At 42.6% G+C, this 13141-nt stretch overlaps 1 protein-coding gene and 1 pseudogene across 2 annotated transcripts in view; both read left to right on the forward strand.

The window, feature by feature from the left end:
• pde4b (phosphodiesterase 4B) overlaps nt 1-13141 on the forward strand; it is a 167123-nt gene that overhangs the window by 25488 nt on the left and 128494 nt on the right. For both annotated transcript variants that reach the window (XM_033028307.1, XM_033028308.1), the window contains one exon: nt 249-319. In XM_033028307.1, coding sequence (XP_032884198.1) covers nt 249-319 — 71 coding nt within the window. The remainder of the gene's footprint in view (nt 1-248; nt 320-13141) is intronic.
• LOC116978169 lies at nt 11877-11974 on the forward strand (annotated as a pseudogene).

Below are 13141 nucleotides of genomic sequence, written 5' to 3' on the forward strand. Positions count from 1 at the left end.
GAGTGACAATGGAATAAAACTCATGAAGTGACACAATAATTTCAGTTCAAATTTACCCCAGTGAGTGATTGCAGCATTTTAGTTGAAAGCAGCTATATTATAACAAAGGGAATTGAATCAGACACTTACTTCACCTTTTGATTAAGATTTAAATTATGCAATTATCTGGAAACATAATTTCTTGAAGACCATTAAAATATTCTTTAAGTGACCAAACTGCATTTACTTTTTACTTTTATTTTTTTAAGGTACTGGCCAGCTTGCGGAGTGTGAGAAGCAATTTCTCAGTACTAACAAATGTTTATGGAGCACCAAGCAAGTAAGTCCTTCAGCAACAATAGGGGGGAGTTCTAACATGCAAAATCATGTTGGTTATGTGCAAGGGTTAGGGAAAGATGAAAATGTATGACCGGGGCACAGTCTGCGGCAAGCTGTCTGTTCTTGGATTTGTTGAAGTACGTAGATCTGATGAGTCACTTTACTTGTAAAGCCAGGAGACTCATTGTCCTCATGTTAAATTCAGCACTGAGATCGTATGATTGTAATTGAAAATACAGAGGGACCCTCAGTGAAAATCCACAGGTCCCTGAAAGTGGATGGCATCGTAAAATAAGGATACAGCATACAGCAGGTCTTCATCAGACTGGATATCAGTCTGCATCGGACTGTCTCCCTCGGATGGTCACGTCACACAGCTTATTTATTTATTTTACTTTTCTTTACATCGGTTGGAAGCTGCATACTAAATCTCATTGCACTGATGTGCAATGACAATAAAATATATTATTATTATTATTATTATTATTCTATTGAATACAGAAGAATGGAGGTTGTGTTGGCGCTACATAACTCTTTGGTCAGGCTACATTTGCAGTATTATGTGTAGTTCTGATCGGCACATTACAGAAAGGACGAGGTGGCTTTGGAGAGGCTGCAGGATGTCGCCTGGATTAGAGAGTATTAGGTATAAGGAGAGGTTGGTCAGAATGGAATTGTTTTCTCTGGAGAGTTGGAGGCCAAGGGGTTACCTGATAGAGGTATATTAAGTTATTAGAGGCATATACACAGTACAGTGAGTAATTTTCCCAAGGTGGAAATGTCAAATAGCAGAGGGAGTAACTTTAAGATAAGAGAGGAATGTTAAAGGAGATTTATGTGACAAGTTTGTTTACCTAGAGTGTAATAAAGTGACTGGAATACACTGCCAGGGGAAATGATGGAAGCACATACAATAGCAATGTTTTGGAAGCATTCAGATACATACGTAAATAGGCAGGGAATGGAGAGACGTAGCCATATGCAGGCAGATGTGAGTATTACGTACAGGCAAAGGAGATTAGTTTAACTTGGCATCATGGTTGACACAGACATTGTTAGCTGAAGGAAGTGACTTATACTGTTTTATGTTCTGTTTTTCAATGTTCTATGATTACCTCTGTTACAAAATATACTACAAAGAAAGTTTGTGGATTCTCAACTGTAAGTTTCATCTGCATTTAGCAACCTGACAAAGCAATATTGCCCTACTAAAAGTCTGCAGAACATGGAAATTTGAAATAAAAGCAGAAAAGTAATAAAATTATCTGTGTAATACTCAACAGGACAAGCAGAGTCTGGTCTATGACCTAAAACATTGACTCCATTTTTTAAATCCGCAAATACTGCTTGACCTGCCGAGTGTTTCCACTATTTTATTGAACTTCTTTAAGGTCATTAACTTCGAAATCAAGAATTTAATGAAAGAAGATTGTTTGCCATGATTCTTATCTCTGGGAAAGGTTAATGAACTTTATTTTAAACAGAAATACTATCCTACAGATCAGATAATATTATACGTAAATACAATTAAGTCAAACTCAAGTACAATAGATGGAGCTAACGGGAAGAAACTGTTCAATATTTAGTTCTCAGCATTACAGCACACCAGGTAGACAAAGTCCATAATGGAGTAGAGGTGAATCGAGCAGTATCCTAACTTATGGTATTCAGAGGCCTGATAACAGAGGGGAAGAAGTTGTTCCTGTGTCTGGTGATGCCACTTTCAAGCTTCTGAATCATCTATCCAATGGGATTATGGCAAAGAAGGAGCGAGGGAAGTGGGACAAATCTTTGATGATGTTGACTACCTTTCTGTGGGAGTGTGAAGTATAGATGCAGTCAATGGTGGGAGTCTAGTTTGTGTGATGGACTGGGCTACATTCACGACTCACTGCAATTTCGTACAGTCTTTGGCAGAGCTATTCACAAAACCAAGCTGTGATGCAAACCAACAGTATGCTTTCTATTGTGCATCTTACAAGTTTGTAAGAATCATAGGAACCAAGCTGAATTTCCTTGGTCTCCTAGGGAAGGAGAGGCATTGGGGTGCCTTCTTGATGGTTGCTTCAACGTGGTTGGTTCATGACAGCTCGTAGAACAAAGTTTGGCAGAGAGTTCTTGTGTGGCCAGAGCATTTCTTCAAACTTTTGCGTCCTTAAATACGCTAAGATTAGGATCATAGGCTCTTGAAATTTCAAAAGAGACAGGATGTCGTCATCAATGGTGGATATCATTGGATGTAGTGGAGTCAGCATCTCCACAGGAGGAAGGTGCACAGAGGAGCTCATAGGCAGCACCATCCATATTGTGTGATTTATAGCAGAGATTCAGCGTCCTTCATCAATTGGAGGAACATGTGAAGACTGATCCCCCCCCGGTTCCCTTATCTGACTTCTGACAGGCCATCAAGTTCCATCATGTGTTCCAGTTCCAGATTTAGATGTTATAATGGTTTGTTTTATGTGGTATTATCAATCTGAATCAATGTGGATCAATTTGAAAGCTCAAGTCCTCTGCTCTCATTAAAGTGTGGTAAGAATCTTCGACCGTCAAGGTACGGATACTGCTGCAAGGTTGGTTGTGTCTTCTACTGCAATTCCACAGTTACCAGACTATTCATCTAAATTCTCTGGTTTATCTTTCACTTTCGTATGACATTTCTATTATTTATTTCAAGGGACTATAATGGTTGCAGAGCCGTTACTGAAGTCATCATGCATGCAGTTAATCATCCAACAACAAGACCATTTCCAAGATATTCACCAAATATACTGAGTCACATTGAACAACCATGTCCACTTGCTCCACTTTCAATCAATTTAATAATGAATACCATGCATTATCACAAAGACAAATCAACTGATATTTAAATATTTTATTTTTTAATTTACCCTAGACTTATATCTTATGTTTATCCCTTAACCAATATAACATTTTTTTTAAAGGAAAACTGTTTGGTCATCCTCACAGTGCTGTTTGTACAAGGTTTCTTGTGTAAATTGGCTGTCATATTCTTCATATTACAGAAGAGGTTATGAGTCAAAAGTACTTACTTCACTATAAAGTACCTTGGGGCATCCTGTAAGGGTGCTAGGTAAAGCAAATACCTTTTTCATTTCATGCGGTTTCAGCAGAGTTACAGGCAGGATGCTCAAATTCTTACGTTGATGCTGAGATGTTAAGAGTTTAAGACAACTTCAAACACTATTCCAGTTACACTGTGCAGTGGAAGACCCGTGTGTTAACCTCTAATGGGGAAGTAAGGGAAAATATCAGTCATTATTTGTTCTCTTCTTTCTTCATCCCTCTCCTGGGTCAATGCCACATCACAATGGCCGATCAGATCGGTGAAGCATGATGATGTGTTGCAAGGGCTATATGCCACTGCTTCATTGCATTAGTGCCATGTCTCTTTAAATGCAGGCCACGTTGTTGGGTTTATATCATGTCCAATCTGTAGCTTGGGGCAACACAAAACCCTAAAGTCAAAATTAATCTTTGCATTTGAAATACAATCCCAAATTCTGATCTACTTAACAGAGCTCCGTGCATTTCCCTGCACATTTGCAAGTTACTCCCCTCATTCATGTTTAGATTGGGATCAGTATATTTTCTGTGACAAAGACAAGTTCAGCCCATTTAGAAGGCCTGCAATGCAACCAAATGCAGGTGTGAATGCAATACCATCCTAACCAAAAATGGGACATTCCCAAAATGAGCAATATGCAGTGAAGTAACTTGTATTGGGTCAAAAAACAAAGTCCTAGAGGAACTCCAGATGCTGGAAAATCGAAGCCTTCGCTCCATAGATGTTGCTGCACCCGCTGAGTTTCTCCAGCATTTTTGTGTATCCTGGAGGTCAGGCAGCATCTGTGGACGAATGGCATTTCGGAAGGGCCTTTCTTTAGACTGATGGCCCATATCAGCAGAGGTTACCTGCAAGGATCCTGAATATTGTTTTCTCAGCATGAAGGTGATTTCAACCTTGACTTTGAGGGCAATCCATGATAGTGAGCATGTATTAGCATCCTTGGAGCCCATATATGTAAATACAGGCTATCTTGCAAACCAACTGCTTGCATGGGCATTACTACCTAGGGAGGTATTGATTAATGAATGCTTCCTTGTGAAGTCTAGATGGGGAGAATTTTGAATCCACCTTTTTAGATGTCCTTCATCTGTTCTTTTCCCATTTAAGATCTAATGAACGTTGAACCACATATGTTCTTGCAGGAATTCTTCTAAACATACAAACTTATGAATTACGTGCAGAAGTGGAATACTCAGCCCTTCAAGACTGTTCTGCTGGACAAAAAGATCATGGCTGACCTGATAGTAACCTTGACTCTGCATTCCCAATTACCCACGGTCTCTTTTCTCTTCCTTCCTTATCAAGTATACAGTTTGTGGCCATGTGTGGCAGCAGGGCTGATTCTCCGCTACGAGAAATTAAGACTGTACTAAGAACTTTTGAAACTTTGTCAGCACCAGAAATATGGCAGCTCTTTGTATACTGGCAAGGTGAAGTCTGCTGTATGATTTTACCGGATTGGATGCAAAAACAAAGAATTTCACTGTATCTAGGTACACGTGAATAAAGTATCATTGGGTCATTGAGAAAGAGAGTGTGCATATGGCATGTTTACCTTCATTCATAGCGGTGTGGAGTATACAACTGAGGAACTCATGTTGTAGCTGTACAACATGTTTATTAGGCCATTGTTGGAGTATTGCGTGCAGTTCTGGTCATCGAATTACAGGAAGCATGTGAGGCTTTGGATGGGGTACGGAACAGGTTCTGCGTGCAAGGTATTGCCTGGATTAGAGATGATTAGCTATAGGAAGAGGTTGGATAAACTTGGATTGTCTTCTCTATAGTGTGTAGCAAAGATCTTATAGCGGATCTTATACACCCTCTCCAAAGCTTTGGTGTGTAGGAGGTGTGATCTGAGAGAAGGATATTAAATTAAGAGAGGCATAGACAAAGTAGATAGTCTTTTTCCAAGTGTGGAAATGCCAAATGCTAGGGGGCATAGCTTTGAGGTGAGATGGGAAAAGTTTAAAGGAGAAGTGTGAGAGAATTTATTTTTACACGCAGAGTGTGGTAGGTGTCTGGAACGTTCTGTCGGAAAAAAGCAGTATAAGCATATACAGTAGCAACATTTAAGAGGCAATTATATGAACAGGCAGTAAATGGAGGGATATAGACCATGTGCAGACAGATGTGCACATTGGCATCATAATAGCACAGACTTGATGGGCCAAAGGGCCTATTCTTGTATTGCACTGATCTATGTGAGGACACAAGACTGTCTAAAATTATTTTTAAATTATCTCATCTGTCTAAATCAATTATACCTAGTTCTAGATTCTCCCATAAGGAGAAACATCCTGTCAAAATCCTTCAGAAACTCTTATATTTCAATTGTCCACTCAGGAAGTCTCTATTTTCCAGTTTAAGTTTATCCAACCTCTCCCTGTAGCTGAACTCTTCTAATCCAGGCAGTGTTCTGGTAAACCTCCTCTTCACCCTCTCCAAAGCTTTCACTACTTTCCTGTAATGGAGCAACCAAAACTGCATACAATACTCTATATCTGACCTCACCAAAGTCCTATTCAGCTGCATCATGACATCCTTCAGTGAGCTATGAACCTGGACTCCAAGATCCCTCTGCACATCAATGCTGTCATACATCAATATCAATGATTTAGATGAAGGGATTCAAATGTACAATATACATCAATGATTTAGATGAAGAGATTCAAAGTAACATTAGCAAATTTGCAGATGACACAAAGCTGGGTGGCAGTGTGAACTGTGAGGAGAATGCTATGAGAATGCAGGGTGACTTGGACAAGTTGGGTGAGTGGGCAGATGCAGTTTAATGTGGATAAATGTGACGTATATATACCACCAGGGACCCGGGGCGATGGCTGCCCTGCCGGCAGTCTATTCGTTTTTCCATTCTTTTTGTTATTTTTTAGTGTGTTAAAAGTTTGTTTTAATGTTCTTCGGTTTGTTTTATGTGGGGGTGGGGGGATGGGATCGGCGGAAACTTTTTTTTCAGGTTCTTACCTTGCCGGAGATGTGATTAATTTTCGGATCACATTCTCCGGGTGCTCTGCGGCCTTCCATCGATGGAGCTGGAAGCCTCCTCGGACAGACTTGTGAGCCCCACCGCGGGACGCGGACATAACATCGGAGCTGATCCCTTGCTTGGGATCGCTCCCACCACGGCCTGCGGACTTACCATCAAGCTCACTGTCAGGAGAGGGTGAGTCGGGAGCTCCAACGTCGCAGAAGTTCGACCAGCCCCGACGCGAGGTTCGATCGCCCGGCGCGGGGGAGCTGACATCCCCCCGATGCGGGAGCTGATCACCTCGATGCGGAGGGCACGATCGCTGCCAGCTACGCGAGTCAAAATCGTCCCGTCAACGGGGGATCGAGGCCCACGACCGAGGAAGAACTAAGGGAAGGACTTGAACTTTATTTCACCTTCCATCACAGTGAGGAATGTGTCACTGTGGTGGATATTCATGTTAAAATATGTTTTTGAGTGATCTGTTGCTTTTAATTGTATGACTGATCTGGCCAATGAAATTCCTCGTATGTTGCAAAACATACTTGGCGAATAAAGTGTGATTCTGATTCTGATTCTGATTCTGATTTGGTAGCAAAAACAGGAAGGCAGATTATATTCTAAATGGTGTCAAGTTGGGAAAAGTGGAAGTACAACGGGATCTGGGGGTCCTTGTTCATCAGTCAATGAAAGTATCCATGCAGGAACAGCAGGCAGTGAAGAAAGCGAATAGCATCTTGGCCTTTATAACAAGAGGAGTTGAGTATAGGAGCAAAGAGGACCTTCTGCGGTTGTATAGGGCCCTAGGGAGATGACACCTGGAGTATTGTGTGCATTTTTGGTCCCCTAATTTGAGGAAGGACATTCTTGCTATTGAGGGAGTGCAGCGTAGGTTTACAAGGTTAATTCCCGGGATGGCGGGACTGTCATATGCTGAGAGAATGGAGCAGCTGAGCTTGTATACTCTGGAGTTTAGAAGGATGAGAGGATATCTTATTGAAACATATAAGATTATTAAGGGTTTGGACACCCTAGAGGCAGGAAACATGTTCCCGATGTTGGGGAAGTCCAGAACCAGGGGCCACTGTTTAAGAATAAGGGGTAAGCCATTTAGAACGGAGATGAGGAAACACTTTTGCACACAGAGAGTGGCGAGTCTGTGGAATTCTCTGCCTCAGAGGGTGGTGGAGGCAGTTCTCTGGATACTTTCAAGGGAGAGCTAGATAGAGCTCTTAAAGATAACGGAGTCAGAGGATATGGGGAGAAGGCAGGAACGGGGTACTGATTGGAGATGATCAGCCATGAGCACATTGAATGGCGGTGCTGGGTCGAAGGGCCGAATGACCTACTCTTATTGTTTATTGTCTATTGTCAAAGGCCTTGCCATTAACTATCTACATACAACTTACATTCACCCTCCCAAAGTGCAAAACCTCAGATTAGCTTGGGTTACGCCCCATCTGCCATTTCCCAGCTCATTTCTGCTGCTGTATCTTCTGACAGTCTTCCTCAATGCCTGCAACTCCTCCAATGTGAGTCATGTCAGCAAACGTGCTCACCAACCCATTTACATTTACGTCCAGGTCATTTAGATATGTATCACAACTAGCAGAGGTCCCAGCACAGAACCCTGTGGAACTTCACTGGTCACAGACCACCAGCCAGAATATCTATCTTCCACCACAATCCTCTGTCTTCTGCTGAATGCATATGACCATGTCATTGTGAATCCCAAACATCTTAATCTCTGGATCAACCTACTATGAGGAAGTTTATCAAAATTCAAATCCATGCATAAAACATCCACCACCTTACCTTCATCAATCTCTATTGTCACCTCCTCAAAAAACTCAATCAAGTTAGCAGACATGACCTGCCATGAACAAAGCCGTACTGGCTATCCCTAATTAGCCCATGCTCTTCAAAATGGGAATAAATCCTATCTCGTATAATTATTTCCAATTGCTTCCCGACCACTGACATGAGGCTCACTGGCCTGTCGTTCCCTGAATTCTCTCTACTGTCTTTAACAAAGGGACAACATTGGCCACTCTCCAATCGTCCGGGACCTCGCCTGTGGCTAGAGTAAAAACAAAGATCATTGTAAATGCCCCTGCAATCTCCTCTCTTGCCTCCGTTAACAACCTGGAATAGATCTCATCAGGCCCTGGGGACATATCCACCTTAATGTTCTTCACGAGCCTCTGCACCACCTCGTTCTCAAACTGCCTTAGCATTCTCCAAGGTACACAAAAATGCTGGAGAAACTCAGCGGGTTCAGCAGCATCTATGGAGCAAAGGAAATAGGCGACGTTTCCGGGCTGAAACCCTTCTTCAGACCATTAGCATTCTCCACACTGATCTTGGTGTCTTCCTAGTCCTCTCCTCGATAAACACACATACAAAGTATTCATTTAGTACCTCCCTTACATCCTCTGACCAAGCAAAATTCCCTCCTTTATCTCGGAGCAGTCCTACTCTTCCCTGGTCAACGGCATATTTTTAACATACGTATAAAAGCCTTGACATGTCCTTTGTGGATTTACGCAATAACAACTGATTCGAATCTACCCTCCTTTGCTCCTGCCCAATGACATTGTAATCTGTCTTGCTCCAATTAAGATCCTTAATTAAAATTAATATCGTTAATAACATTTTCCTAATGACAGAGTTAAGATAACAATCTGAGTTGCTGTTTCTTGTCTCTGTCCCTGTATTCTGGCATCCGGGACGACAGATGGCACAATGGGCTAAGTGTTCGGCTGGCGACCGGAAGGTGGCCGGTTCGAATCCCGCTTGGAGTGCATACTGTCATTGTGTCCTTGGGCAAGACACTTCACCCACCTTTGCCTGTGTGTGAATGTGTGTGAATGTGTGTGAGTGATTGGTGGTGGTCGGAGGGGCCGTAGGCGCAGAATGGCAGCCACGCTTCCGTCAGTCTGCCCCAGGGCAGCTGTGGCTACAGAAGTAGCTTACCACCACCGAGTGTGACTGAGGAGTGAATGAATAATGCGATGTAAAGCGCCTTGAGTATTAGAAAGGCGCTATATAAATCCCATCCATTATTATTATTATTTCTGGACATTCATTTTTGAGAGGCATTGGCTGAAACCACAGTGGGCTGTGGTGACTGGGATCCCATCTAGTTTAGGTGCTTTGCGGGTGGTTTTGCTACATTCTGTCTATGAATGCAGGAGAAATGTTTTAGCCCTTCAAATAACATTGAGTCTTCAGCATTATTATAAAGCTTTGTGCATAACAAGATTCAAGTAAAGTCAAGTTATGGTTGTGGCAATGCCAGTCGCCACAACCATAAGTGGATTCACCCATTGTCACACAAAGAATGAACAGTCCTAAGTTTATTAATGCGAGTACAGTACAGTCTCGCAAAAGCAAATTTCAGACATGACGCTAATATTGACGTCATTGGGTTTTCTGAATGCCTGGGTTCTGAGAGCATGCAAAGTTTCACAACAAAACAACGTCATTACCCATAAATGTAGGCATTGTGCAGGTAAAACTTTAACCTAGGATGTTGATTTCAAAATAAAATATTGAAAGGATTACAATATCTGGTTGGCTGTTCTGGTGTATTTAATGAATCGTTGTACAGTAGGCACTGAGGAAGTCTTGGGTTTGATCAGATAACTGATCTCAGCCAGGGCATTATTAGAGTGTTAAAATTAATTGCGCTATGAGTTGCGGATCTGTTCCTGCCCTACACTGATCTATGTAAAGACATGACCGTCTGAAAGGGAAAAAAATCACCTCATCTGTCTAAATCAATGATGCAAAGTTCTAGATTCTTGTGGGGAGGGAGGGGGCGGGGGTGTGAAATCAGACAATTTCCATTCATGATTGCTCACCTTAGTTACTCATACAGGAAAGAGTATAGAGTTGACAGCCATTGATTTTTGTTTTGCAATCCTTAGGGGAAATAACCCATCAGATCGTCCTGAATAATTAACATGTAGGAATGGATCTGACAGACGGCCAGTTAATAGAAAACAGGTATCTGATCCATACCTACCTAATTCTCATCAATCAATTAACTGAAGCCGTGGAAAACCAAGCGAAATGCTCTCAAAGTCTTTGTTTCTTTTTGCAGAAAAATATATTTGCTTCAGAAAGCTGCTAGAGGGCGTACTTCACCATGTTGAGACAGCATTTCTTTGAGGAAGAAATGAATAGATGAGTGTTCTATTTTGTGACACGTTTCATTATCTTAATATTGGTTTAACATTATTTATTTCATCTGATTTTTTTTCACACCTTATTTCACCTGTGATTTTAAAATATTTTTATTCTTAGACATGTAACTTAAAGAACATTTTGAACTTGCTGACAAATCTAAAGCATTCTTTTTTTTTTTTTGTATCACAGTCCCTCGTGGAGGATTTTACTTCGGAGTCACGTGAGTGACTACGTGAAGAACCCGCTCAGTGCGCAGGCGCGGCACATTGAGCAGCGCATTTAACCTAAATATTTTTAAAATGCATTTGGTACCCTGACGTCGGCTATCATGTCCACCTGCTCATTCCAGAAGGGCAGGGTAGTATGGCAAAACACCTGACCCTACTGTTCAACGGTATACCTCATAACTTCTGAAATGAACTCACAAACCTGCCCTCAATCTATGAAATTAACAGGACTATGAGAACGCCGACCTCATAAGGTCCTGCTACCTGGCACTTACCAAACCAGTCCTAAAAAACTGGACGAAGTGTTCAAACTATTCGGCACAAGAGGGCAGAGTCTGGAATGAGCACCACACTAAACCAGACAGCAGTACCTCTACGTGTCCACCAGGGGTGTCTACCTCATGGTACTGGTGAAAGCTCGGGGCCTGCATGCCAAACCTGTAGCATTTTAGGCCACGGCCCAGAGCAGGCCCCAGGGGAAAATGTGCCACCCCCCAACAAACATCGTCCCTACAAGAACAAGGAACCAGAAACCGAAGAAAACAACAATGAAGACAGATAAGTATGGTTCCTACCATCACATAAAGGTTAAGGGTTGTACTAACAAGGGGTGGATGAATCACGCCTGGCTAGGAAGCTATCACTCTTGGTAGTTATATACCAAAAAATAAATACAAGGGGAATAGAATTAATATCTTGCCACCAATTCAGCAAGCACCCCAAGTGGTCTACCCTCCCACGATGGTGAATGTCGCACCATCGTTGATAAACCACTTGAGTATTTCACCAGGTATACCCATTCATGGGATTTGTAACTACTACCATGGATCCAAGGATGCTTTATGGTAGACATCGACCTTGAAGATGCACACTATTCAGTACCTTCTCATATAAGTTTCGGATATACCGCAATTACCTGGATGGAGTAACCATGATGAACGTTGCGGCATTTAGGTCAAAGTTATCCAGAATCAACTAGCCCTGACACTTAGAAACATTCCGTCATGGCATGTCTATATATTAACGACAAACTATCCTTGGATACAGCTTTAGCTGCATCGCTTCTCGGCCTTTTGGCTAAGATCAAGTGTAGTATCTGTTCTTATCAGTTTAATAATCTGATACGTCCCTTATCTAGGGATGTTACGACTCCCGAATGCAAGTACTTCAGAGCCACGTAACACAAGTCAAAAACCAGGTTCAGGTTCAAAAACAGTTTTAATTATTCACTGGAACACAAAACTCAAACCTGATATAAACAACCCAGTCAGGGATATGGATAAACCGACAAACAATTTAACAATGCTCCAGCCAGCCACACCATGGGCCGTCGAACCGGAGATTCCAAAACCTGCCCAAAGAGATACAACCCTGAAACCAAAATACACGAAAACTCTAAGGTCAGCCCTTATCCGTCCCAATACAATATCTGATAACAAGGAATGGTGAAAATACACAAAGTTCTATGCCATGTGGTCAGGCTGCCTCGGCCCCCACCAACAGACTGCTTATCAGTCAGAGTCCACGACGAAGAGGAGGATTCTGGGAAGCTCTGGTCTTTATACTTCAGATGAGTCACCCGTCACCTGACGCAGCTGGGCCAATCGGGTACAGGAGCCTTTAACCCCTCGATTCCAGACTCACAGCCACGAGGCCTGTACTTGGGATAGAAACAGAGAAGTTAGTACATAGCATTCACCAGGGGGGGGGGAAGCGCCTAACACCCCCACCCAAAGATACTGAATAAGTTTCTGAAAATGAACTAAAAAAAACACCACCAAATTTCAGCAACTATTCAGTAACACAGACATCACGGGCGCGACAATGCATCAGCCAATACATCATCCTTGCCACGGATATGCCAGTCAAATGAGACAACCGCAAGGGAAGCGTCTCCAAAGCCTCAGAGTTACTCAGCTTTCCCTGCGTTACTGCCACAGACAACCGTGCCTCCCCCACATCACCACCCGTGTCAGGGGGCAGCACCACTGCAGCCAAAACAGGCTTAGGAGGACATAGCTCCGACCCATCAACCTCCACAGGCTCCTGCTCATGGTACTTTTTCATCATGTTAACATGACAGAGCTGAGTCTTATGCCTCCGATCAGGGGTACCAATAACGTAATCCCTCTCACCAACCTTCTTAACCACCTGATAGGGACCGCTATACCGAGCCTGCAGACTGGAACCAGGAATAGGCAACAACACCAGGACCTTGTCACCCGGAGAAAAATTCCTACTAGAAGCCTTCCTGTCGAACCAGTCCTTCATCCTAGACTGAGCAGAGGCAAGATTACCCATTGCCAGTTCGCAGGCCCTCCT

Source organism: Amblyraja radiata, chromosome 10 (genome assembly GCF_010909765.2).
Source record: "Amblyraja radiata isolate CabotCenter1 chromosome 10, sAmbRad1.1.pri, whole genome shotgun sequence".
NCBI classification, from domain to species: Eukaryota; Metazoa; Chordata; class Chondrichthyes; order Rajiformes; family Rajidae; genus Amblyraja; species Amblyraja radiata.